This window comes from Durio zibethinus, chromosome 7 (assembly GCF_047325235.1).
Source record: "Durio zibethinus cultivar Kanyao isolate XHJ-2024 chromosome 7, ASM4732523v1, whole genome shotgun sequence".
Classification (NCBI taxonomy): domain Eukaryota; kingdom Viridiplantae; phylum Streptophyta; class Magnoliopsida; order Malvales; family Malvaceae; genus Durio; species Durio zibethinus.
In genome coordinates this window covers 28395522-28418032 of record NC_143168.1, presented here as the reverse complement: position 1 = coordinate 28418032, position 22511 = coordinate 28395522, and the positions used below count along the sequence as shown (strand labels likewise).

Below are 22511 nucleotides of genomic sequence, written 5' to 3'. Positions count from 1 at the left end.
GAAAACTGGTACTGTTACTCAGTTTTCATGATGAATTCATATTTTACTGATTGAATGTATAAACTTGGAAGTCATTATATGCACTTGTTCTGAAACTTGGTTGTAATTTGTTATCTTATTTGTTTGTACCGTGTAAGTAGCAATTGATGGTTGCATAATTGACTAAAGAGAGGAGTTAGGCCTCTCCCCCTCTGCATGTATTTAGTTGTGCAAGTTTCTAGATTGGGGGTTGGAAGGAAGTTGGGAAAAGGAGGATACATCTTAATAGTATCCATAAGTTGTAATGCAAAAGCAGGATGTTAGACCTAAACAATACCTTTGAGAAACATGGGTCAAAAAGATGTGATTCTCTGTAACATGGTTCTTTTCTGTTCCCTACTAAGTTATATTTTCTAGTGTCTTGTGTAGTTTGCTTCCTCAACTTTTCACATTTTAACTGCAGAAAGTACAAACAGAGAAAGATTTGAAGTCTAACAAAATTGTTACTCAAGAGAAGCTGGGGTGTGACAATGGGACAAGCAAAGAGAAGTTAAAGTCTGACAAAGCAGGGAGTGGAGAGAAATTGGAGTCTGGCAAGACAACAGATAAAAAGTTCAATGAGGGAGAGCATGTTGAGGTGACCAGTGATGAAGATGGTTTCGAAGGTGCTTGGTTTGCTGCCACTATTGTTAAAGCAGTGGGGAAGGACAGGTACCTAATTCAGTATGAGAGCTTGAGAACTGAAGATGACACTGATTTCTTAAAGGAAGAGTTTGATATCCTGCACATTAGGCCTTATCCTCCAGAAGTTGTTGTGGCTGATCGGTTCAAAAAGCTTGATGAAGTTGATGCTTTGTACAATGATGGCTGGTGGGTGGGTGTGATTTCTAAGGTTCTTTCTGATTCAAAGTATGAAGTCTACTTTAAGAATACCAAGGAGAAAATGAAGTTTAATGACTCTGAGTTAAGGCTACATCAGGACTGGATTGATGGAAAATGGGTTGCAGCTTCCCAGGTATGACACTCTAACCCTTCAACATCTTTGTAGATATGTGTTGTAGAATGGTGTTGCTTGGGGTTTGCTTGGGAATTTAACAACATGGTCTATCTTTCTCTAGACTTGCTAAAGTGTTTGTTTGTTTGATGGATTTAGACATTTAGTTCCTGAATTTTTATCAACTATTTAAAATTTTGATTTGTTAAAATCACATTCCCATATTTTCTAAACACATGCAATTAAAAAAAAATCCGTGACAAGGTGACAGTGAGACCATTGCGCCTGTCTATTTTCTTAAGCAAACTAAATTCTTGAATGTGTTGCACACATAGTTGTATTTGTTTGTATGGATGCATACCAATTAAATATTACATACCTGCTTGTCAAATGATGGCAACATGTTCCATCTTTTCAATATAGTTGTCAGTTGCAATGTAACTTTCATAATGTGGCTTATGCCAACCCATCTCTTTCTTCCAAGCTTCAATTTGACTCCTTAATAGAAAACCGTATTCCATGCACCAATTATGAAAATTGTGCTTGTGCAAGTATTTTACTAATGTTTGGTTGATTGTGATTGGCTTCTACTCAGGCATTAAAGTCATAATTGCTGCAGGAGAGGTATCAAGCACGTGCGTGGTCATAAACGATACTCAAGCTTGGGGCCTTTTTGTCTGAATCAATGTAGCTATTACAGTTGGTGCTCTGATTGCTTCCGTAACCTATTTTAGGCATTCATAGGCATTTTTTTTGGGGACTGTAATTACCTTAAAAGCAACTTGAACTAAGTAGAGCATACTAAAACGTAAGTTGTATGGATGGCCTAGCCTTCGGTTTTATTGACTTTGCCTAGTCTTTTCTGTTAAGGATTAATGATACATTGTTTTCTGATACAATTTTTGTTTCTTGAATCCGCAGAAAAGTACTTTTATGACGCGGTGATTGTTAATGTAGGTGGTTCAAGCATTAAAATAGAGGTTTAAGAATGGGCCATCTAATGGGTTCCGTTGTGGAAGAGGTCCATTTGAGGCGGTGAGTGGTAGTAGTAGTATTAGTGCTAACGCAGTAGGCTTTCCTCATGCTTCTTCCTTTACCACATTGTTTGAAACATGGCTTCCAAAACAAAAGGTTATGATCTTACGATGATCCATCGATCTTGAAAATTCAAGAATTATTGACTCATGAATGAAGTAAACACAGAAGAAACATAGGCCTCTAATAAAAAACAAGAGCTTTTATCACTTAAGAAGCATTTGGTTGCTTACAATAGGTCGAAACAACAATGCAATCATATAAGTCTCGGTTCCTATCTGAAAATATGATGTAGTTCTTACTATCATGAAATGCAATGCAACATTGGTTTTCTGAAATTGTAAGCACTTTTTTTTTATTGAATGCTAGTGACAGACATTAAACTAAAGACAGCACATCCAAAAAGGAGAGAAGTCATGAAACCCACAGATGAGGCCTCCTATTTGGAAAATAAAACTCCTCTAGAATCTAGACCTCCTTCACTTCCACAGCTCCATTCACTTCCATTTCTTTATTCTTCTCCTTGGTATCCTTAACTTCACCTTCAATCTCAAAAGCTGATACAGGGAAAGATCTTGACAGCCCTGCAGGGGTCTTGAAAGTGATTTTGCCAGTCGGTGGATCATCAACATAAATATCACTGAGTGTGATCCAAATCAAAAGCTCCTTGGTCTTGACCCCAGTCAGCTTCTTGATCTTGTTTTGCTCAACAACAGCTGTGACTTCAGGTGCATAGGAAACAAGTTTCCCAATCTTGTCAAACTTGTGGGTTATGCTCTTCTTTTGTTTGAGCCACACAAAACCTGTGTCCTTCACATACCCACATTCTTCGATGTCTTTCAACGGCAAAAGCCCTCTGGGCATGCCTACTTCCTGAAGCAAAAATTTTGATTTCTCTTGGCAGATCTCATCTCCATGGTAAATTTCTGACGCACTGGCTTTGATCTCTTCGGTAACCAGAGACATCTTTTTCCAGAACTTGGAACTCTTCAACCTATTGAGAAAGATGCTGAGGAGAACGGAAAAGGATGCCGAGGAGGATGGAAAGAGACAATGGGTCCTGATATACTTGTCAACCTATTTATCCACCCTTGGTTTGCCAAAATATTTCCATAATGCCATTTTGGCAGGGGATGCACGCCGCATGCCTCGACAATGATTTTGGTCGGCCAAGGCTGGTTTTGGTTGTAGCCATAACCCATGGGCCATCAGGGCTGCTGCTCAATATTCGACACTCAACACTCATAGCTAGTTTAGTTTAGGGGTTTAGGTGAACAACTAACAGGGGAGTAATTTAGGTAAACAGAAAGGGCCACAAGATTCTTGCACAGTTACCTTTTATATTTATGATACAGTTAGACATTTATTGCAGGAATTAATGGGAGAGAAAAACGGGGAACGGTGAGTGTTTAAAAGTAGTTGCCAATATGAATACGCCAAGTATAATTTAGGTGGGAGGGGGAATCCATTTATTGACATGACTTATCACGTTTGTATGTGATAAGGATCGAACCATACACGGGTGGGAGTTTGTGGACCCAACGTACAACGTATCTATTACTACCGAAAACTGCTATCCTATTCTTGATGCTTGCTGAAATTTGAAGAAATCACAGATGTTGGAGCTTTATTTATGCTCATTTGAAAATCTAAACATTAAAAACATATTCAGCCACTTCATTTGTTGATTGATGTTAAGTATTGGAAACAAAACAACATGACAATTAGCCCTAGTTATTTGTAAGAAATCGGGATCATTAAGCCTAACCACATGCACGTACAATTTTTGTATTAGAGTCTTATTGTAAGAAAAAGAAACTCCAATCTATAGTGTCCATGTAAAAAATGAATTAGGGAGCCTGCATATCATTATATCACCATCCTAATTACTACTTTAAAGCAGAGCAGCACGTGAAAATAACTAGGTTCTGAAACTTCTTTACTATCACTGAATGGGGGAAGCAGCAGCCTTTATTATTTTACTCTGCAACCGTGAAGGATGTAGTTATGGCCATGCTCGCTGGAAATAGGAGGTCCACCATGCCTGTTTATTTTGTACAAACATGTCATTGATGATCGTTTGTCACAATTAATACCACTTTCCACTTGTGTCACCATTTTCTAACCTAGACGCACTGAGCCTGGGCTAAGCCTGTAAATAAAGAGCCCAACCTCTTAATATAAAAATTTTTTAGGTAAAAAAAAAGATGAAGGCTATTATCATTCAATACCGGGAATTATTTCCCCTGAATACTGGTAAATTTATTGACTATCAATATACAACAATTAATAGATGTTGACAAACTTGCAGATCTAAAGGTGAAAAGAATCGCCTGATAGCCCTTGTTTACTGGCAATGTCAAACAAAACAAGGAAAACAAGGAGAATTCTGATTCACAAGAGTTGGGGGGTATGCATAGATGCTACATGATAGGCTATTTTTGCGGGAAAACTGGAAACGTTCGCATGAAAGGATACCATATCTCCTTGGGACTGAAATAGACAAAGCCTCAGAAATGTTTTCCATTGCCAGCAGGTGACAACCTTGGCCCAACAATTTCCAAGGAACCGTGAACTAGTTGCAGCTTTTATATTGTTATGGTCCTTCATTCCCATTCCATGACTGTAATTGTTTAGCAAGGATTCAATTTGTTTGATCTCTTTTGGCATCGATCCAGTTAGAACCTGTTTCCATATTCCACAACCAGAAGGATCACTGACCACTAACTAATAATTTAATAATGATTCTGAAACTTTTAATTCACACCGCCTAACTATGATAAAAATATAAACATCTTGTAAATACCCCCCCCCCCCCCCCCCCCCCACCAAGAAGCCTGAAAGATAAAGCTCATACTAGCTATGATTCTGCCCTTGTTATTCCAACTACTCTAACTGATTTATGTATAATGTTCTACTGAATATGTCACATCCAATAGATGGATATCCTTAAGAATTGAAAGGAAAAAGGTAATGATAACCATCTTTGAGTAATTATTATCAGCAACAAGTCACATCAACTGCAAAGATACCTTGAGAATGAAAGGGAAAAAGTAACAATAACCATCTTCGAGTGGTTATCATCAGCATAAAGGCCCATGATTGATGAAACAACCACATTTTTTTTCCTAGTTTTGCTTTATGATAGCGTTGTGCGAATGGAGTTTGAATTTTTACCTCACAACCTGTTTCTGTAATCAGAGCCTCATCCTCAATTCTTATTCCAGTGCCTTGGTACCTGCAACACATCCCCATTAAGTAACTTGCACAAAGAGTCTGATGTTGTTAATCTACTTAGGACACATCTTCATAAGGACTCTTTGCCATGGTAGCAACTTCAAAATGCAAAGAATATGACATTTTCAATCTGATGTCCTCATAAATTCACAAGGACCTTCTATCATGGTAGCAAAATTCAAAATTATATAAAAACCCAAATACCACTCTTTCCAAATTGTAAATGAAAATTAGCCTCTTAAACTCAGAGAAGAAATGTTTGTCCTCTACCAACAACTCAATCACAGATGTGCAATATTGATTGGTAAGACAGTCAACAAAAACCACGTTAAGTATATGCACTCAACAAGCCCTAAGTTCATCTTTCTTATAAGCCATGACCACTTTAGCAGTTCAGCCAATGACAAAAACCATAAAAGTATATGTGAAAAGAAGTGTAAGATAATCCTCAATTACTCAAAAAGTGGCCATAACGCTTCTTATACTCATGCTGTATTCATATCTGAGTTTAGTGGCCAGTCATGCTTCTTATACCCATGCTGTATGCTTCTAGTAATAGTATATTTTCATGTCAACCTGCCCAATTCCAACTGCAAATGGAACAATTCTTTAAAAAAAGGGATTAAAGCCTTCTCACTGCCAAAATTAGTCAAGAAAAGTGTTGGATACGAAAATATTCAGTCAGACAATATAAACACACCTAAGCTTTTACTTCCAGCATGAACATGCATAAACCAAACTCATGATTTAATACAGCCGCTCCACCAGGTTGTTGGCAACCGGGAAGATACAAGCAATCTGCATCTTGTCAAAATGTGTAAGGCACAACATCAGTCATCATCTCTACAGGGGTGGCAGCAATTATGGCCAAGCTTTTCTCTGGTAGAAGTTCCAACAACCTTTTTCTTCTTGAGATGTATTCCTCACTAGTTATACCAGGTGTAATTTCCCCTTCCTTCATTAACTGTGCAGTAAAACAGGAAGTAAAAAACTTACACCAAGTTTTAAACTAAACATAGAACGCACTTAAAAGAAACCTTCTTCTCTTTGGCCCAGAAGCTTTACCACATCAAATTGCCATTCCATCCACAAGAACCCCCCATTATTTGAAGGGTTATCATCCAAAAGCAAATTCATCACACGTCTCAAATCTATACCACATTTTCTAACATCGAGTGCTGAGGACATGTTAAGAAGCACACCTGCGGATGAGTTACGGGAGTTGGTTGTCCAAAATCTGAGATTTTCTTAGTAGAATATGCATTGCAACGAATAGCCTAGCAAGCAATTTAAAATGAGGTTAACAGTCCATAGAATAATCACATATTTTTCCAGAGAAAGAGAAATAAAAAGCTTACAGAACATAGATAATATTCAGTAATTAGTATTCCACTATCCAAGCATGAAATTTTGTTTGATTGAATACTTGATAGCAGAAACTGAGCAAGAAAAACTCACAATCTTACCCTTCAATCTATAGTCCAAAGAAAAATAACAAGGGGGATAAAGATATAAAATCTTTGAACTAGAAGACTTTACATATACATATACCATTGAAGTATAAATTCGATCATAAATCAAAACTTCAAAAAAAATAATGGAAAAACAAAGAGAACGCAGATTTGACAAAAACAAGCTTCTTTTCATTGCAACGAGCATAAAGCAAGTAAGTAACCTGATATAGCTATAACTAAAAATCTCTAAAATTCACGAATGATGTGACGATTTCCAAGTTAATGGACCAACTAGGAAGCACCCCACTGGAACACTCAATTCAACAATCATATTCTAATGTCCCAAAGGAAGGAAAATAATAGAAAGATGTTTAATTGAAGCAAATGCCTTGAGCACCTAGCATTTGAAAAGTACTCACTAAGTGATATAAGGTAGTAGGATTGGGAAAGGTACTTGTTTGAAGGATAACTGGCGCTGGTGCAGCAGTTTCCTACTCAGAATCTTCATGTTTGCTGCTTCCTCTGTCGGGTTAAAGGGTACTTTTTGCTTCCAATGTTTGTGTCAGTCGATAGACAAACAGTTAAGGATTTTGTGTTTGTGGTTTGGTTTGTTCGAGGTTATTTAGAAGCGAAGTTTGTTTCAATTTAGGGTTTAAGACTTGATAGGACCTCCTGCACTCTCTTTGTCACCGAACTACCCAAGGGAATTTAGCTTTCCCGTCTCTCGTTTGACTTTTTTTTTTCCTTTTTTACTTTTACCAGCAACAAGATTAGATTACTTGAGCATGCCATCATTCTTTCTTTTTTTTTTTTCTTTTTTTTTTTTCCCATTTTAATGGAGCATTGCACCATTTAAATATCAAAGGAAAGCTAAATTTCTCCCATAAAAATGCAGTTGCTCACTAGCATGCACTTGGACCATTAGGTCATATTTGAAAGAATTAATCTCTTCAATTCCAGAGCTAAACCCTATTTCTAAATACGGAAATGAAAAATCAAAAGATTGTCAAATACATATTCAATACATCAGAGAAAACCTCGAAGAAAGTCCTTTATATTGTCAATGTATGGAGACCGAGTAGGAATGATGTGACCAAATTCATGTTCAATGATAACAGAGCAACCATCTTCAAATCTTGATGCCAGGTATCTGCTGTTTTGACTTGTGATCTGCCTGTCCTGACCAGGATGGCTACCAAATATATGAAGCGAAGGGCAATTTATGGGTAGTCGCCCAAAATCTGGTAATGGAAGAGCAAATCCGGAGCACAAAATCGCAAATCTGAAATCAATTTCACCCTTTAGATTGTCTCCTTGTGCACTAAGTAAAGCAGCCATTGCTGCTCCTTGTGAAAATCCTAAAATCCCATCAAACGGACCTTGCTCTGAGAACACTTTTTTCAAATGAGCCAGTGATACATCAAAGCCATCTGTTTGCCCCCGGTACTGGAGAGGATCAAACGGCTGATCGGCTAATTTCCAATCAGCTTCGTTCTTACCATCGACATCAGGTGCAACCAACCATGCATACTTCCTCTTGCAGTTTTCAGGTGGAGGAGCATGTTGTCCGGAAGATGGTGCACAACTACTGTTTGGTTCCATACAAGATTGGTATATGAATGGCAACTCATGGGGTGCATCAACAAAAACAAGTTCAGCAATGCTTTTAAGTTTCTTGGCCAATGATGCACTTCTTCCTTTAAAACTCGAGGCATTTTGCCGGAAACCATGCAAGCATAAAATTCTTAGTTTCCTTGGAGGCACATTGCCTGTGGCATATAAGTTATACCGATGTTAGGAGCATCATAAAGGAAATTGAGATCAATTCTAACTTTCAACTCTTGAGCACTCAGGACATCCTCAAGCATTCAGTACTTAAATGCAGGCTTCAATATAAAGCCTCAAGCAAATGAGCTTTACTCATAATTTACAAATGTATTGGCAAAATATGATATGTACGAGTTTGTAAATCAAAAATAAAAATTGGCAAACAGAGAAAGCATATATCAAAGAAAATGTCATAGGCATGAGAGAATAACAATAATAAAAATTGTCATGGGTACAACTAACATCAATTCAGTTGATCAGTGAATTACTTAATATTTCTTGCTTAATCAAATAAAACAGACCTTACCATATCTTGAAAGCAGCTGAGATGGGATTATGGAATCTGAAGAATCAATTTTCAGGTCATTTTGGTCCAATACTGCTTCAGGCTCATTATCTTCCACAGATGGAATTGTTCCAATATCCATATGATGTTTCTGGCACAGCTCACAAATGTATGCATTACTCTTTATCTGCCAACCAAGTTGACAAATTCAGAAACAATAATGACGAAATATAAAGAACAAAAGGTGTACCTGAAGAAGCCTGGACAGATGGAAACTTATGAGAATATGATGGCTAAAGAGATTATTGTGGAACATACCCGACAACTATCACAGATCAAAACAAGCATTCTGCAGTGAGTGCAGCGACACCGTGAAGAATAATCATCATAAGAAGAGCCACAAATAAGGCAGGCACCCATAATATTTGTATCTGAGCTCCCAACTGATATCCTACCAACAACACAGAGGTATTAGAAAAATCCTCAGTTTTAATTCACCAGTTTTCACTGCAACTCATGAATTGGACTATTATGCTAGTCACCAAACAATTCAAGACATTCCAATCATTGGATTCCCAATGCCATTTAAGATGACAATTCTTACTCTCATTATGAAGATTCTCATATTGATTGATCGTGATGTCTTTTTTATTTGAATGTTCAAAATTACTAGTAGTAGTTTGGACACTCAAGTTGGCTGTTGTCAACTTTTGTTTTAAGTTGTCTTTTACTTCTTAAGCTGAGGGGTAAAGAAATATCAATTTAGTTTTGAAATCTAAGTTTTTGATAATGAAAAAGCAGCAGATTTATTTTCTTGAGGCCGAAAATAAAAAGGATTATATCATTGCAACCTGCAGCTTGCAACTTATGATCAATATCAATTTACTACCCCTTTTTGCCAAAGTTAAATGAAGTGGAGATAAAAGCAAAAGTCAATCCATACACCTCACAATGTACAAATGCAATTTCAGTTTCCAGCCTAGCGTGACATAAGATACTAATTATGTTCTAACAATAGTATGCTGCAAAGCTATGAAACCATACCGGTGATCAAAAACAAAGTTCTTTCCTCTGAAGAAACCACCAGCAGGAAATCGTTCCATATAGCGCTGTATTCCACCAAATAACTGCAATAAAGCCAACACAACCAAGATATATCATGATTGATTGACATTACTTGCTTCAGGTGATATTATCAGCATAAATAAGGACCAGCTTATAACTTATTCCATGGATAAACAAGAAATTGAAGAGGGTAACATGATTATCTATCTGGTTTCAGAAGCTGACCTGAAAGACATTCTCAAAGCCAGCACCTTTTGACCTAATATAGGCTGATGCCATCTCACAACGGATTCCTCCAGTGCAATACCTGCAACACAAACCTATTAAAAACAAGATCTCAAGCGGTAGAAGAAGCACATAATTAAGCTGACGCTCAGTTTCCATCATTTAGAGAGGGTGAATAGCGAAGCTACCACATTCCGTAACAGCACGTCCTACCAAACAGAATATCATGTAGAAATAAAGGGAGCAAAAGGAGTAGTCATTAGGAGTTGTTCGATAAAATTTGAATCCAGAGACAATGATTCACAGGCATGAAAGAACTGAAATACCCGTCCAAGAATATTATCAGGATTCAAAGTACTTACATGAGGACATGTTTTCCTCTCAATTGTTCTGAATTATCATCTATCCAAGAGGGCAGATCACTATACTGCCTGATACCTGGATCCAGTGTCTCCACACTTGGAGCATGAAACTTGCCAATTCTTGTCTCATATAAATTTCTCGCATCTAAAAGAACCACCTGCTTATCATCAATAGGACTTCCATTCTTCATAAGTTGCCCTGAGAAGCATAAAATATACATACTATTAACAAACAAATAATTTGAAATCACAATCATTAACCAACAAGCAAAAAATATGATGTGAAATAAACATCAGAAAGTAACTAAGCCATGAAAAGTGAGCGATCAAAGGCTATACCAGCACTCTGAAGAACAGAATGGAACTCGGAAGCAGAGAGATACCTCCCAGCATTAGAAACCTCTGGAGCTTTTAACAGGGGATGGGAACTGAAAGTAACCAATTCCTAAGAACATATAGAAAACAATATTACAGTGGCGGGAAGCATCAACAGAACATTGGTAAATGTTGTGAAGAACATGTAAGCAAAAATAGTATCCAAGCAAAGGCACTACAAAGTCAACTTAAACTCCATGGCATTCCCATTCAGAAAAACCATTACTCATTCGAACTATAAGAAGCAAGTGAGCTAACAAAGTTAAAAGAAAAGTTTAGTAGCTGAAAATTATTATAAAAAAGGTCCCGAAAGGTTGAAACTTGGAACAAACCTTGACAACACGAATTGAAAGAGAAGTAAAGCCACATTCAAGAGCAACCTTGTCATTCAAAGGATGACGAGAAGAAGCAAGCTTGAAGTCAGTTCCTTGGAACAAACTATTCGACCTGACGGCTTCAATGTGCTTTTTCAATGCGGACAGCAACCCACCAACCTGCTTATCATCAAAAACAGAAAAAGACCCAATAATCCTTAGACTAAAACGATTGCAACTATACACGGAAATATATAAAGCAATAGCAGGCAGAGCTTACGGTGACATTAACGCCATTAGGAGAGAGACGAACTCGGCCGAGTAGACCCAGAGAGTTGCAGTTGGATTCGTAGAAGGAGAAGAGCGAATTGAGATCAGGGATGGAGGCGTATTTGTAATAGAGAAGTACCCCATATTCATCCTTCGACATTTTCTTCTTCAGTTCTTGGATTTTTTGGTTAGGACTTTGGAGCCCTAATAAATAAAACCCAGTATTTGGAGTTGCCTTATGACATGAGTTATGACTTAATAACAGGCCTCGCCTGTTTGTCTGGTTTTTTTCCTTGTGCATCAGCCGACAATAGTTTGTGTCGTGTCGGTTCGACAATTACATATACAGTATTAAGGTGAGAATGTATCAATGAATGCATGATTGTTGTTGAACTTAGTTTGAACTTTGAATCATAAAGAAAGAATAGTAATGATTAAAGAGCAAAACTTAATTCCTTTTTTTCTTTTTTTAAATCTTAATGACAGAGAAAATGTTTGAGATTCTATCTGCAAAAACATCTATCAGATTTACATGCGTAAGCCAAGGCTTCAAATGAAGCTTATCAACACATGCAAGTGATGCAACATCTGAGCTAATTGTTCATTTACCAAACATAAGCTTCAGAGTTTTAGAGTCCTTCATATCATACCATAATCTTCAGAAGTTTTGTGTCCATTTACCAAATTTCTCCACTAATACAACCTATAGGACAAGAAAACCATTCAATGCTAATTCAGATTTAGCACAATCACAAGGAATATTTTTCCTATGGAATATAGAAAAATATAGAAATACAATCAAGTTTAAAACCATTTCAAAACATTTCCACAAAAAAAAATAATAATAATAAAGACAGCAAAGCCTATGCGCCAGAACAAAAACTCTGACCCCTTGGCAGCGATGAAATGCAAACACAAGTCTAAAAATTTCGCTGCAAGGAAAGTAGCAAGGCCTACAAAACTAGAGCCGAAGTTCTCAAACTAGACACTTCAACCAAATTTGAAGCCCCCAGGTGGAACGTTGGGCTGGTTAGCTCCGAAATTAAAGCCTTGCTGATTTTCATTCCCACCATCTTGGAGATTCTGTTCATCTTCTTCTTCTTCAGCCCAGTATCTCTCCAAGATCTTCACCGCCTTCTCATAAATCTCATGGTTGTCATGAGTTTGAAGGCTTTCAATTTTATCTAACCCATCACATTCATCAATCATTTGCGCATATAGATTGATTCCACCGTTCATTCCCATTTCCTTATCAGCCTCACCAACCTTCAGAATGTTCTCAAGCCCCTCAAGGCACACAGTCACAATCCGTGGATCTGGACAGATCAGTAAATCACAGAGTGGCTTAATGCAACCTTGGCTCGCCAGGAATCTGCAAAATAACAAATCATATTAGGTTTGCCACATTTAAGGCAGAATCTGTCTCTCACTGTCTCACATGCATATCGTTAAGTGAAATGGTTAAGAACAATTATTCAGTAAGGTTGCTCCAATGAGGACAGGAGAAAAATATTTTCATTAAACATAACCAGAAAAGTATGGCCAATACAGCTGTCATTCACATATTACATATTATATCTTGACAATCTAGATGCATGGCCTAACAATTGATATATGGTATTGCATCATATTTATGACAAGAGAAATGGGAAGACAGAAAAACAAAGACAACAACTGAATATTTAGTTGAGTATGCCATCATATTTATTATCCTGTTAACTATCTAATTTAGTTGAGTATGCCAACAGCATGACCCATCAATATCTGAGTATACATGTGTGCACCATGATGCTGATATTGCATTTAGACAAAATATCAGCCTATATTCTCCAATGAATCTATGTGTGGAGTTTGCAAGCCTTCATTTGTCTTTTATAAACATGCATGAATGTCCAATTTTGAAAAAGGAAAAATGGAAATGAAAGCAAAAAGGGAGCAGGACAAACTGAATCTGCTCATGAGATCCTCCAGAGGTGGCATTTGAGATGGCCCATGCAGCCTCCTTCTTAATGTCAAACTCTGCATGTTGGAGAAGGTGTACAAGAGGAAGGATAATATTAGCCTCAATAACTGCCTGTGCCACAGAAAATCAACAAATAATCAATAACAATATGAGTGCCTCTAATTTTGAATGACACTGCAAACTATTAATTGAAGTCACAGTCCAAATAAGCGATGCTTCAATTGCTGTGAACTAAAATGTGCAAAATGTTATCAACATCTTGGAAAGTATAAGTCACACAAAAGCCACAATTGGCAATTCTTACGCACAAGATGATTGAATTATCATACCTTTTGGGCGGCTGCACACATTGAGGCAATATAATCTTCAAAAAATTAATGGGCAGTGAGAGAAACTATACCTGTATTTGAGCTCTATTACCAGCTGTTATATTAGATATTGTCCAACAAGCTTCTTTCTTGATGCTTTTTTTATGATTTTGCACAAGAAGTTGATAGAGATGAGGGAGCACCTTGTTGTCAATCACAAACTGAAATATACCTGGAGTTACTTTGCAGGTTGCAGCTTTTAAAGGAAAGAAAGAAACAACTTCACAACAATTGTTTATCTTTGCATAATCACAATAACAGAGTTTTAAAATACTGATTCTATGTAAAAGAATACGTAGTTTGTTTACTATATCCTCACAATTAGATTAAATAAGATTGATGAGAAATCAAATGAAACAAATAAAGTCAGTCCAGCAAACAACAGAAAAGAAGAAGATCAACCAGCGGCTAAGAAAAACAGTAATGATGCCAAGACTGCTGTGAACATGCATAAATTTATATCTTACCTGAGTCTGATTATCATCACCAGTGACAATGTTTCCCACAGTCCGAAGAGCAGGTATAAGAACTGTAGGTGATGGATGACTAGCATAAATGAATTTTTGTCAGCACCAGTAGTCAACATATTGCAACAAGTATAAAACCCACAAATTATACAGACATAAAAACCCAGTCTCAAAAGCAAAAACTATTGGCAGTTGCAAAAACGGAGAGGGTGCACGATATCTATGCTAAAAAAATCTGGAGAGAAGGATTACAACCTAGGGTAGTTAGCATTCAAGTATTTTGTAGGGTATGCATATGCTTACCCTAGAAGTTCCACCAGTTGTGGGCAGACCCCAGCTTCAATCACAGCCTGAATTTTGTCATTTGGGCCATCTGAAAGGTAAGATAGTGCCCAGCAAGCATCTGTCAGAACTTCTTCATCATTCAAGTAGATAAGTTCCCGTAGAATTGGTAAAGCAGGCTTTACCTGAAAAGAACGCACAATTGTTATCAAAGCCTCCATAAGTTACCAAAATGTATTGGGCCAAAAAACAATAACTGAGAAAACTTCTCATATTACAAATTCAATAGAAGCCTCCCACAGTCTCTACCTGCTCAAATGGCGTTGGTGGCTTGCCACGGCAGAAATTAGATAATGTCCATGTCGCATTCCTCAGCATGGATAATTTGGAGCGTTCATTTAACTGAGCTAACAATGGCATAAGTGCACCACTACCAAGAACTAGATCTCTACAACTTGGTGAATCACCAGCAACATTACCTAAAGCCCATACAGCCTAAACAGAAAATAGGCTAAGTGAGATAGCAAAATGCATCAATTCTTGCTGCCAAGCAATAGTTAATAGAACACATGCACACAATAAATTTGGATAAACAAAAAAAAGGACATAAAACAGTATGCAAGTAAAATATAGTGTATGGAAATAAATTCCAGCATAAATTACTCTAAATGGGAGAAAGCAAAGCAACATTGGACAGGATGTAAAATATACTGCAATGACTGGTAAAGTACATGCCGAAAATGTAGAACTAAAACATTAATAATATAAGTTGAATGGAAAGTAAGAGAATTTATCACTTTACACAGTTACAGAAGATAAAGATGAGTTATTAAAACAAGAACTGACCTGCTCTCTAACATCATCACTAGCAGAGCTAAGCAGCTGCACAAACATTGGGACCGCACCATGTTCAATAACAACCCGTGTGTGCTCAGAGGTGCCAGAGGCAACATTGGTCAAAGCCCAGGCAGCCTCAAACTAAAATCAAAGGGAAGTTAGTCTATTATTTCTTAAACAAATTATTTCGATTGAAAGAAACAAAACATCATACTTGCAATTGGGGAACATCCTGCCTTCCAAGAAACTCCACAAACCGAGGGACCACTCTAGCTTTGATAACTTCATCGATTGGAGGGCTGCGCTCTACAAGTAATGGAGATGAAAGTCAACAACGTAAACGGACATGTTCCTTAACAAAAGAACCGTTCAAAGAGTAGGAATTAGAAAATATAACTTACCTATTGACAACAGCTTCCTAAACTGAGTTGTGGCTTCTAACTGTAAGGCAGGATCGTCAGACCACACCCCTTGTACCATCAAAGGAATACTTTCCAACTGTTAGATATCATCAGGAACACTATGTTCAGGATAAAAATAATGAAAAGCCTAAAATTCAAAGGATCAGAACCATAACAAAATCCTCTCCTACAATTTTTCCAGCTTCAAGCAGAATTGATGTTTAGAAATCCTAAGTAAAAAACAGTATGTCAATAGACATTTAACCTTTCCCAACACCCGCATGATGAAAGATATAAGATCTAAAATGCTAAGTCCTTTTCCTCACCTAAATCCATCTTATTAGCAATAAAATCAAACAGCCACCGGTAATTGGAAGAAAACACTCCTCCCCATGCTTCACTGAAACGCTACTAGATCATAGAACATCAGAATATTGTCATCCTAAATCCACAACTTTAAACACCCTCTTTCCCCTTTTTTGCCAATTAACACAAACAGGTATTAAGGCAAACACTTCAATCAACAGACTACTCAAATCTCAAAACCTAGAAACAAGAGAAAAGAGCAGCTATCCTATTAAGTAGGCATAAAAAATTTTTGCTTATTTTAAATCAAAAAGCCACTTCCTTTATCAAAATATTTATACTTCTACCATCATAATTGCATATCAGTAAAAAATAGACAAAAAAAAAAAAAAGAACTGAATCAAGTGAGTTTAATAATCTCCATTGAGTTAAGAACCCAAAAATTTATCAAATCTTTTCATTTTTTCTAACTAAAAGTACTAAAGAAAAATCCTTCCTTTCTGATCTTAAGAATTAATAATTGTAATGGAACAATAACAGCAATGATAACTACGATAAGTAACAGCAAAAAACTCAGTTGCATCAAGATCCCAAATTCTACCATCAACAAAACCAAACCCATCAATCAAAAACAGTTGGAAACATAACCCCAAAAAGAAAGGTACCCTTTGTTCAATAGCGGCAGCATTTTGAACCGCATCGAGCAAAGGCTGCTGAGACTGAAGAAGAAGGCCTTCTCTACGCTTTTTAAGGAGATTATCTTCACGCTTGTTCTTCCTGATCTCAACCAAATTGTCCTCTCTCCTCCTCCTAGCTTCCTCTGCATCCACTCCCGTCTTGTAACTCTTCTTCCGCACCTCAGTTCGGGTACCTGGCCGAAGCGACATTCTCTTCTCTTTGAATCCTTACTCGCTTGATTTTGTCTACTTGTGTTTGTAGAAATGAGAGGGTCGTCGTTGGTGAGTAGCGGTGGAGTTGGAGAGACAGATTGTGAAGTGAAAAATCGATTTTTTTTTTTCCTTTTATGCTATAATAGACTCAGTGACTCACTGATCTGCGCTGAGTCGAAAAGGAGCAAAATAAAAAGAAGTTATGGTAATGGGCCGGTTTTTCCAAGGAAAATAAAATTTTAAAAAATAAAAGATGAGAAAATATATTAAATAAAAAAGAATGTGAGATATTCCGTACCAAATTGGTAACAAGCAGATCAAATTATCAATCTATTTTTGTTTATATTAATATTAATACCAACTACTATCAAATTTATTTAATTCTTTTGCAAATTCATCCTGCTGAATTAATGCCATTTAATTTAATATTTTACTCTTAATAATTTAATTTAATACTAATTTTCATTATCAATTATTCAAGAATAATTTTTAATAAAATTAAAAAATCAAAATATTTATGAGAATTTTTTTAAAATTTGATTTAAAGAATTAAAAAAAAAACACACCTAAAGCTAGGCCCAAGTAATTGTAAAAAATGAGCCCAAAATCCTCTAGGCTACGAGCGCCACATGAGAACTCCAGGGTTGGGTCCATTACTTTCCTGGTCAACTAAAAAGTGTCCAAGCCCGTTTCTCCTCTGCCGTGCCCTTCGGTTTTACTTGCACAAAATCTTATACGTAAATATGAAAATTTAAAATATAATATAAATATAATAAAAAAATAAGATATAAAAATTAATATAATTTAAAATTTTAATAATTATTATATATAAATTTAATAAAATTAAAAAATTATGTTTTATGTTTTTATATTAAAATAAATTGTTATAAGTAATTTTTATTTAAATATAATATAAATATATAAATTTTAATATTTTATAATATAAAAATATATGAATCATCAAATCTAATTACGAGTGGTCTGCAAAATATTTGAGGAAAAAAAAAGAGATTTTTTTGTTGATTTTGTAAAAATTAATATGATTATCATAAAATTTGAGAAAAAAGATTTTTTCTTTTTTAAAGTTTGGTAGAAACTAGTATGAGGTTGCAAGAGGCATATTTGGAAGATAGATTGATTTGTATTATGTGATGAGTAAGTGGACTACAAGTACACTAGTATTTTGTCTATCTAAATTGAAATTTCAAAATTTTAAAATTTAAAATTTTTTTTCTTTGGCAATTGACATGTCAAATCTCAAATGAATGAAATTGTCTGTCTTATTTGGAATAAATAAAAATATGATGCTCCCTTACAAAGTGCTCACTGAATTGAGGAGAGAGAACAAATTCAAAAACTAAGTCTAAAACAAACAAAAATGCCAGAAGTTCTTAGCCTAGCCTAAAACAAGACAAATAAAATTGAATTTTGCTGGGAATTCAATTTCCCCCCAACTCCAACACAAATTTCAAAACCAAAGCAATACTCGATTAAAAAGGGTCCTCAAATCACAACCCTCCATCACCAATAATGGGTCCACAACACTCCCATAAGAGAGCCCAAGTCCATGCTTCAGAACTAAACCAGCATGTACCCTATCATTTCTTCCTTAATCAACTCCAAGTAACTGCTGGTAGTATAAATAAAACCATCCGGTTAGAGTCTCACTCTTTTTCTTACAAGCTGCTAGAGTTGTCGGTCCAGTATATAGGAAAAGGGAAAAAGAAATTAATCAGAGAAAAAATGGTAGGGAGATGGGCCATGTCAGCATTTCGGTGGGTAGCTTCGGACCTCGTATCATTCCGATCGTCGATCTCGTTCGAGTGGCCCCATATGAGCAGCTTCAGCTTCTCCTTCGTGGACGACGTTGTTTGGAGTCTGATCACAGCGTTTGAGTCTGTCGCTTTGGTTTCCATGCTAGGCTTCTTCTTTCTCTTTTGCGGCTGCACTATCTGATAGATTGCTGAGCGTTGTCGGGATTTGACGTCATCTGAAGTTGGGTGTTGGGCTGCAACGTGGCGCAGGCGGAGGCCTCGAGGTAAGCCGTGTTAGTAGATGACAACGTGACTTTGAGTTCGGCGCACGTGGAGTATGTTGGTAATTTTTGTCTTCTTTTTTTTTTTTTTAATTTTTGTAATAGATAAGTTAATAGAGTGTGGACACATCAGCTGATTTGGAATTAATGTGTATGTTTCTTAGTAACTATAATCAGATTTCAAGATTCATCTATTCTAATACTAAAATTTATATATTTATATTGTATTTTTATATAAAAATTATGCATTATTTTAATTTCAAGATTCATCTATTCTAATACTAAAATTTATATAATTATATTGTATTTTTATATAAAAATTATGTATTATTTTATTTTTATTAAATTTATAATAATTATTATTAAAATTATAAATTATATTATTTTTTATTTAATTTTTATTATATTTATATTAGATCATCATGTCATATTTTACATTATTAAATTGAATTACAACGTGATTTCAATAGTGATGAATGAAAAAACTTTTTCTTTTGCCAACGTGATTCCAACGTAATTACAATCCTTCTTTTTTGGTTTTCATTGTCAAAGAAAAATCAAAGAAAGCCTTTCTTCTTTTTTTTTTTTCAAAAAAGTTTTGGCTGGCTTTTTCTTAAATTTCTCCTTAATTTAAGGCATTAGTAGAGTTTGTCATGTGATTGTGACAACTATAGATTTAAAATTTTTTTTCCACGAAAGAAAATAGTAAGTTAAGCAATTTGACTTGTAATTGGCTTCTAAAGTTGCCTAAAACATGAACCTGAATTTATACAATAAGAAGAAATGGAATGGATTGGAGTTAAAAGGGTTTGGATTTTGCAGGGTCTGTATAATCGTATTTATGTTATAAAAAATGTGCCAACTCATTGAAAAAAACTTGTGTTTTTTGAGGATTAATCCATTGTTGTTCATTTATTTATTTATTATTATTCTTTCACTTTTTGTTAACACATGAATGTGGGCTTAGAATTGCAAACAATAAGGGTTACAAATAAATTTCTGGATATAGAATAGCAGTTTGCAATGTTGACTATCGTCGGCCACTCATTCGAATGCTTTATGGACTTCTTCATTTCAACTATATATCCACGACCTTTGTAATATCCCATTGCCAAGAATTTTCATTCATTATCAAACCTGAAACTTACTGTAAAGTTTCCTTAACAACAAGAGTAATTAGACTGAAGAAACCATGTCTGTCTGCATCACATTCAGTAATTTTGCAAAATTTGAACTACATATTTGGAAGCAGTTCCCTTCAGCCTACAAGAACAGATATAAATCCATCTTTAACTGGATATATACTTGCAGCCCAAGCGGAGCAAGAAATCCAAGTTATAATGCTGAAGAGATGAAAACAAACCAATTTCATCAAAATAAGCACCGTACCTGGGAAAAGAATTTAAGAACATGACAGATTAAGGAAAAGGTAATAGGTGATGTTGGTGAAGTACAGACACCTTGGTGTATATTGTGCAATTTGAAGAATAACAATCCGATCAGCATCATACATGAGAACCCAAGACACCTAAAAAGTAGAAAAAAAAAAAAAAAAAAAACAATTTTTATCACCACATATGAACTTGAAAAGTCTAATGGGGAAAAACAAGAAACCAAATATAATCAAATATGATTTCAATAAACAAGAGAAAAAGTTATCTGGTTAAAAGGGACTCAATGGAGTTTTATTGTTTGCAGTAATCTATTTGTTGAAGAGATGATTAAGTATTAACTAGCATGTTAAATTGTTGAAAGCCATATTGTTTCATTGATGGCATAAGCGCAGAGAGAAACTGATAAACAATTTAGAACATGCAAACTACTCCTGGGGTGGCAATTAATCTTGGTACCTTGGAAGATTATGACACAGATGAAGAGAATTGTGATGATCATTGCAAAAACATTAGTCTTTGATGAAGACGCCTTATCAGCTCTCATTTTCTTTAAAGCCTTGATTCTTTCATACCTTGCATGCCTCAACCTTGAAAGCTGAGAAATTTCTCTAACCAACTTGATATCAGCTTCATTCAACGACGGGCCACCAGGAGGCCGCGGTGGTTTAGGAGGTTTCTTAGCGCCCTTCTTTGTCCTTTTTTCTCTCACATGATCATCCCCCACATTAATCATCTTTACACCCTCACCTGAAATGAATGATTTCTTGGTTCTATTATTATTCAATCCTTCACCTCTCATTACTGATTCATTTTGAAATGCAACCTCATCATCATCCCCATCCATAATTCCTTGGTTCGAAAGATGTCTAACATCATGTACCTTGATTTCATTTTCGTCGCTCGTGGTGTCACCACTTTCCAAATCAACAACTAAATCGCTTTCCCTTGAATCTATGTTATCCATTTCAACATGCCGAAATGTAGTCAAATCCCGTTCTCTAATATCATGAAGCATGATATATATGTTCAATCACTTTCTCTTGCATATGCTATACAATTTTTCAAGAAAAAGTGTTCAATATTTTCAATTTTGCCCATCAAATACTACCTGCTATAATTACTTTTCAGATTAAACCTCAATCCATCAGATAGATAAAAGGTCGGTCTTGATTTTCTAAGACATTCCTGCCAAGAAGCATCAAATATATATCACAAGAGAAATCATATTTTCTATTTTATATATAAAGCTTATCATAATTAATGAAGGTGAAGAGCCCTTGTATGATCTCAAGATCCAAAATTATCTTCAACAGAGAAAAGGGTATTAAATTCTCATCATTATGCATAGTAACAATTTTCATGAACATAATTCTACAAAACTATTGCATACCCTGTCATCATGAACCTGCCCCTCCCTTTTGCCCTGAAGAAAGCATAGGAAAACCAAAAGAAAAAAAAAATCAGAGGATCAAATGATCAAAGCAGCTAAGTAAATAGATGCATGCACAGGATTGAGGATCAAATGTAATCATTAACTTAATTTACGTACTTTTTTTTTTAAAGCAAGCAAACAATGGTACCTAACAAAATCATATGAATTGGTATGTACCTTTGGGAGAGAACGAGAGAGGGATCAGAGGGAGAGAAAAAGAGAGACCAGTAGAGCCAGAAGAGAATTTGGCTAAACGTGATATTTTTAGAATTTGTTACCGCAATCTTATCATTACTAAAGTATGATTATTTTCACTTCTTAGTAATGTTTTTTTTAACCATGATTATTTTCACTTCTTAGTAATGTTTTTTTTAACCATAAATACAAAGTACATTACAATGTGAATTGATATGGAGACAATGAATTTTTGTTTTGTTTTGTTTTTATTTTTTTGCGTTTTCTCAATGTAAAATGATGAACCTGTAGACACTTGAACACTAAGTCTTGGGATATTCTAAGAGAGGAATTTGGAGAATGAAGATCAATTTATTGTTAGCCAACTTTCCTTGCTCATGCATGAATAGAGAAAGACACTGCAGATAAATAGAGAAAAGAGACTGCCAATGGGTAACTGATATCATGCCGGGCCCTTAATATTCCTAACATATACTATTACTGCACCAAACTCACGACTTCAAAAGGAGTACTCGGTG

At 35.7% G+C, this 22511-nt stretch overlaps 4 protein-coding genes across 20 annotated transcripts; all 4 read right to left on the bottom strand.

Annotated features, from left to right (window-relative positions):
* Positions 1-2192: 2192 nt before the first annotated feature.
* On the bottom strand, positions 2193-3086 carry SVB (plant/protein (Protein of unknown function, DUF538)). The gene has a single exon (XM_022863813.2). The coding sequence runs from the start codon at positions 2972-2974 to the stop codon at positions 2477-2479; it is 498 nt and encodes a 165-aa protein (XP_022719548.1). The 5' UTR covers positions 2975-3086; the 3' UTR covers positions 2193-2476.
* A 1139-nt stretch (positions 3087-4225) lies between these two features.
* LOC111277387 (rhodanese-like domain protein) lies at positions 4226-12041 on the bottom strand. 16 transcript variants are annotated; one of them, XM_089764257.1, is made up of 14 exons: positions 11434-11852; positions 11172-11333; positions 10804-10909; positions 10465-10663; positions 10291-10311; positions 10103-10184; positions 9857-9939; positions 9131-9263; positions 8834-8999; positions 7154-8468; positions 6145-6522; positions 5946-6043; positions 5186-5835; positions 4226-4693 (listed from the first exon to the last, which is right to left on the bottom strand). In XM_089764257.1, the coding sequence occupies exons 1-10, from the start codon at positions 11722-11724 to the stop codon at positions 7726-7728; spliced, it is 1986 nt and encodes a 661-aa protein (XP_089620383.1). In that variant the 5' UTR covers positions 11725-11852; the 3' UTR covers positions 4226-4693; positions 5186-5835; positions 5946-6043; positions 6145-6522; positions 7154-7725. The 16 variants fall into 16 exon arrangements, with proteins under 16 accessions (XP_089620383.1, XP_089620387.1, XP_089620382.1 ...); XM_089764261.1 differs by having other exon boundaries at positions 5186-5246; XM_089764256.1 differs by having other exon boundaries at positions 5186-6043; positions 6145-6209; positions 6283-6522.
* A 121-nt stretch (positions 12042-12162) lies between these two features.
* On the bottom strand, positions 12163-17044 carry LOC111277388 (importin subunit alpha-4). Its single transcript, XM_022863809.2, has 10 exons — positions 16713-17044; positions 15742-15838; positions 15555-15646; positions 15350-15481; positions 14813-14998; positions 14525-14688; positions 14222-14300; positions 13787-13915; positions 13370-13497; positions 12163-12795 (listed from the first exon to the last, which is right to left on the bottom strand). The coding sequence occupies exons 1-10, from the start codon at positions 16932-16934 to the stop codon at positions 12414-12416; spliced, it is 1611 nt and encodes a 536-aa protein (XP_022719544.1). The 5' UTR covers positions 16935-17044; the 3' UTR covers positions 12163-12413.
* A 2160-nt stretch (positions 17045-19204) lies between these two features.
* Positions 19205-22100, bottom strand: LOC149518300 (uncharacterized). Of its 2 annotated transcripts, XM_089764245.1 has the most exons (4): positions 21976-22100; positions 21757-21789; positions 20823-21551; positions 19205-20500 (listed from the first exon to the last, which is right to left on the bottom strand). In XM_089764245.1, exons 3-4 carry the CDS (start codon positions 21379-21381, stop codon positions 20478-20480), a joined length of 582 nt encoding a protein of 193 aa, XP_089620371.1. In that variant the 5' UTR covers positions 21382-21551; positions 21757-21789; positions 21976-22100; the 3' UTR covers positions 19205-20477. The 2 variants fall into 2 exon arrangements, with proteins under 2 accessions (XP_089620371.1, XP_089620370.1); XM_089764244.1 differs by having other exon boundaries at positions 19205-21551.
* Positions 22101-22511: the final 411 nt, after the last annotated feature.

Excerpts from the sequence above, each read along its gene's own strand:
- SVB (XM_022863813.2), bottom strand. The coding sequence starts at position 2,974 with ATGTCTCTGGTTACCGAAGAGATCAAAGCCAGTGCGTCAGAAATTTAC.
- LOC111277387 (XM_089764248.1), bottom strand. The coding sequence starts at position 11,724 with ATGCACAAGGAAAAAAACCAGACAAACAGGCGAGGCCTGTTATTAAGT. Across the intron at positions 10,910-11,171 it reads TTTCAATTCGTGTTGTCAAG|GAATTGGTTACTTTCAGTTC; the intron begins GTTTGTTCCAAG and ends ATATGTTCTTAG. Across the intron at positions 10,185-10,290 it reads ACGTGCTGTTACGGAATGTG|GTATTGCACTGGAGGAATCC; the intron begins GTAGCTTCGCTA and ends TTTGTGTTGCAG.
- LOC111277388 (XM_022863809.2), bottom strand. The coding sequence starts at position 16,934 with ATGTCGCTTCGGCCAGGTACCCGAACTGAGGTGCGGAAGAAGAGTTAC. Across the intron at positions 13,916-14,221 it reads GTGATGATAATCAGACTCAG|TTTGTGATTGACAACAAGGT; the intron begins GTAAGATATAAA and ends GGTATATTTCAG. Across the intron at positions 13,498-13,786 it reads GTAATAGAGCTCAAATACAG|GCAGTTATTGAGGCTAATAT; the intron begins GTATAGTTTCTC and ends TCTGTGGCACAG.
- LOC149518300 (XM_089764244.1), bottom strand. The coding sequence starts at position 21,381 with ATGCTTCATGATATTAGAGAACGGGATTTGACTACATTTCGGCATGTT.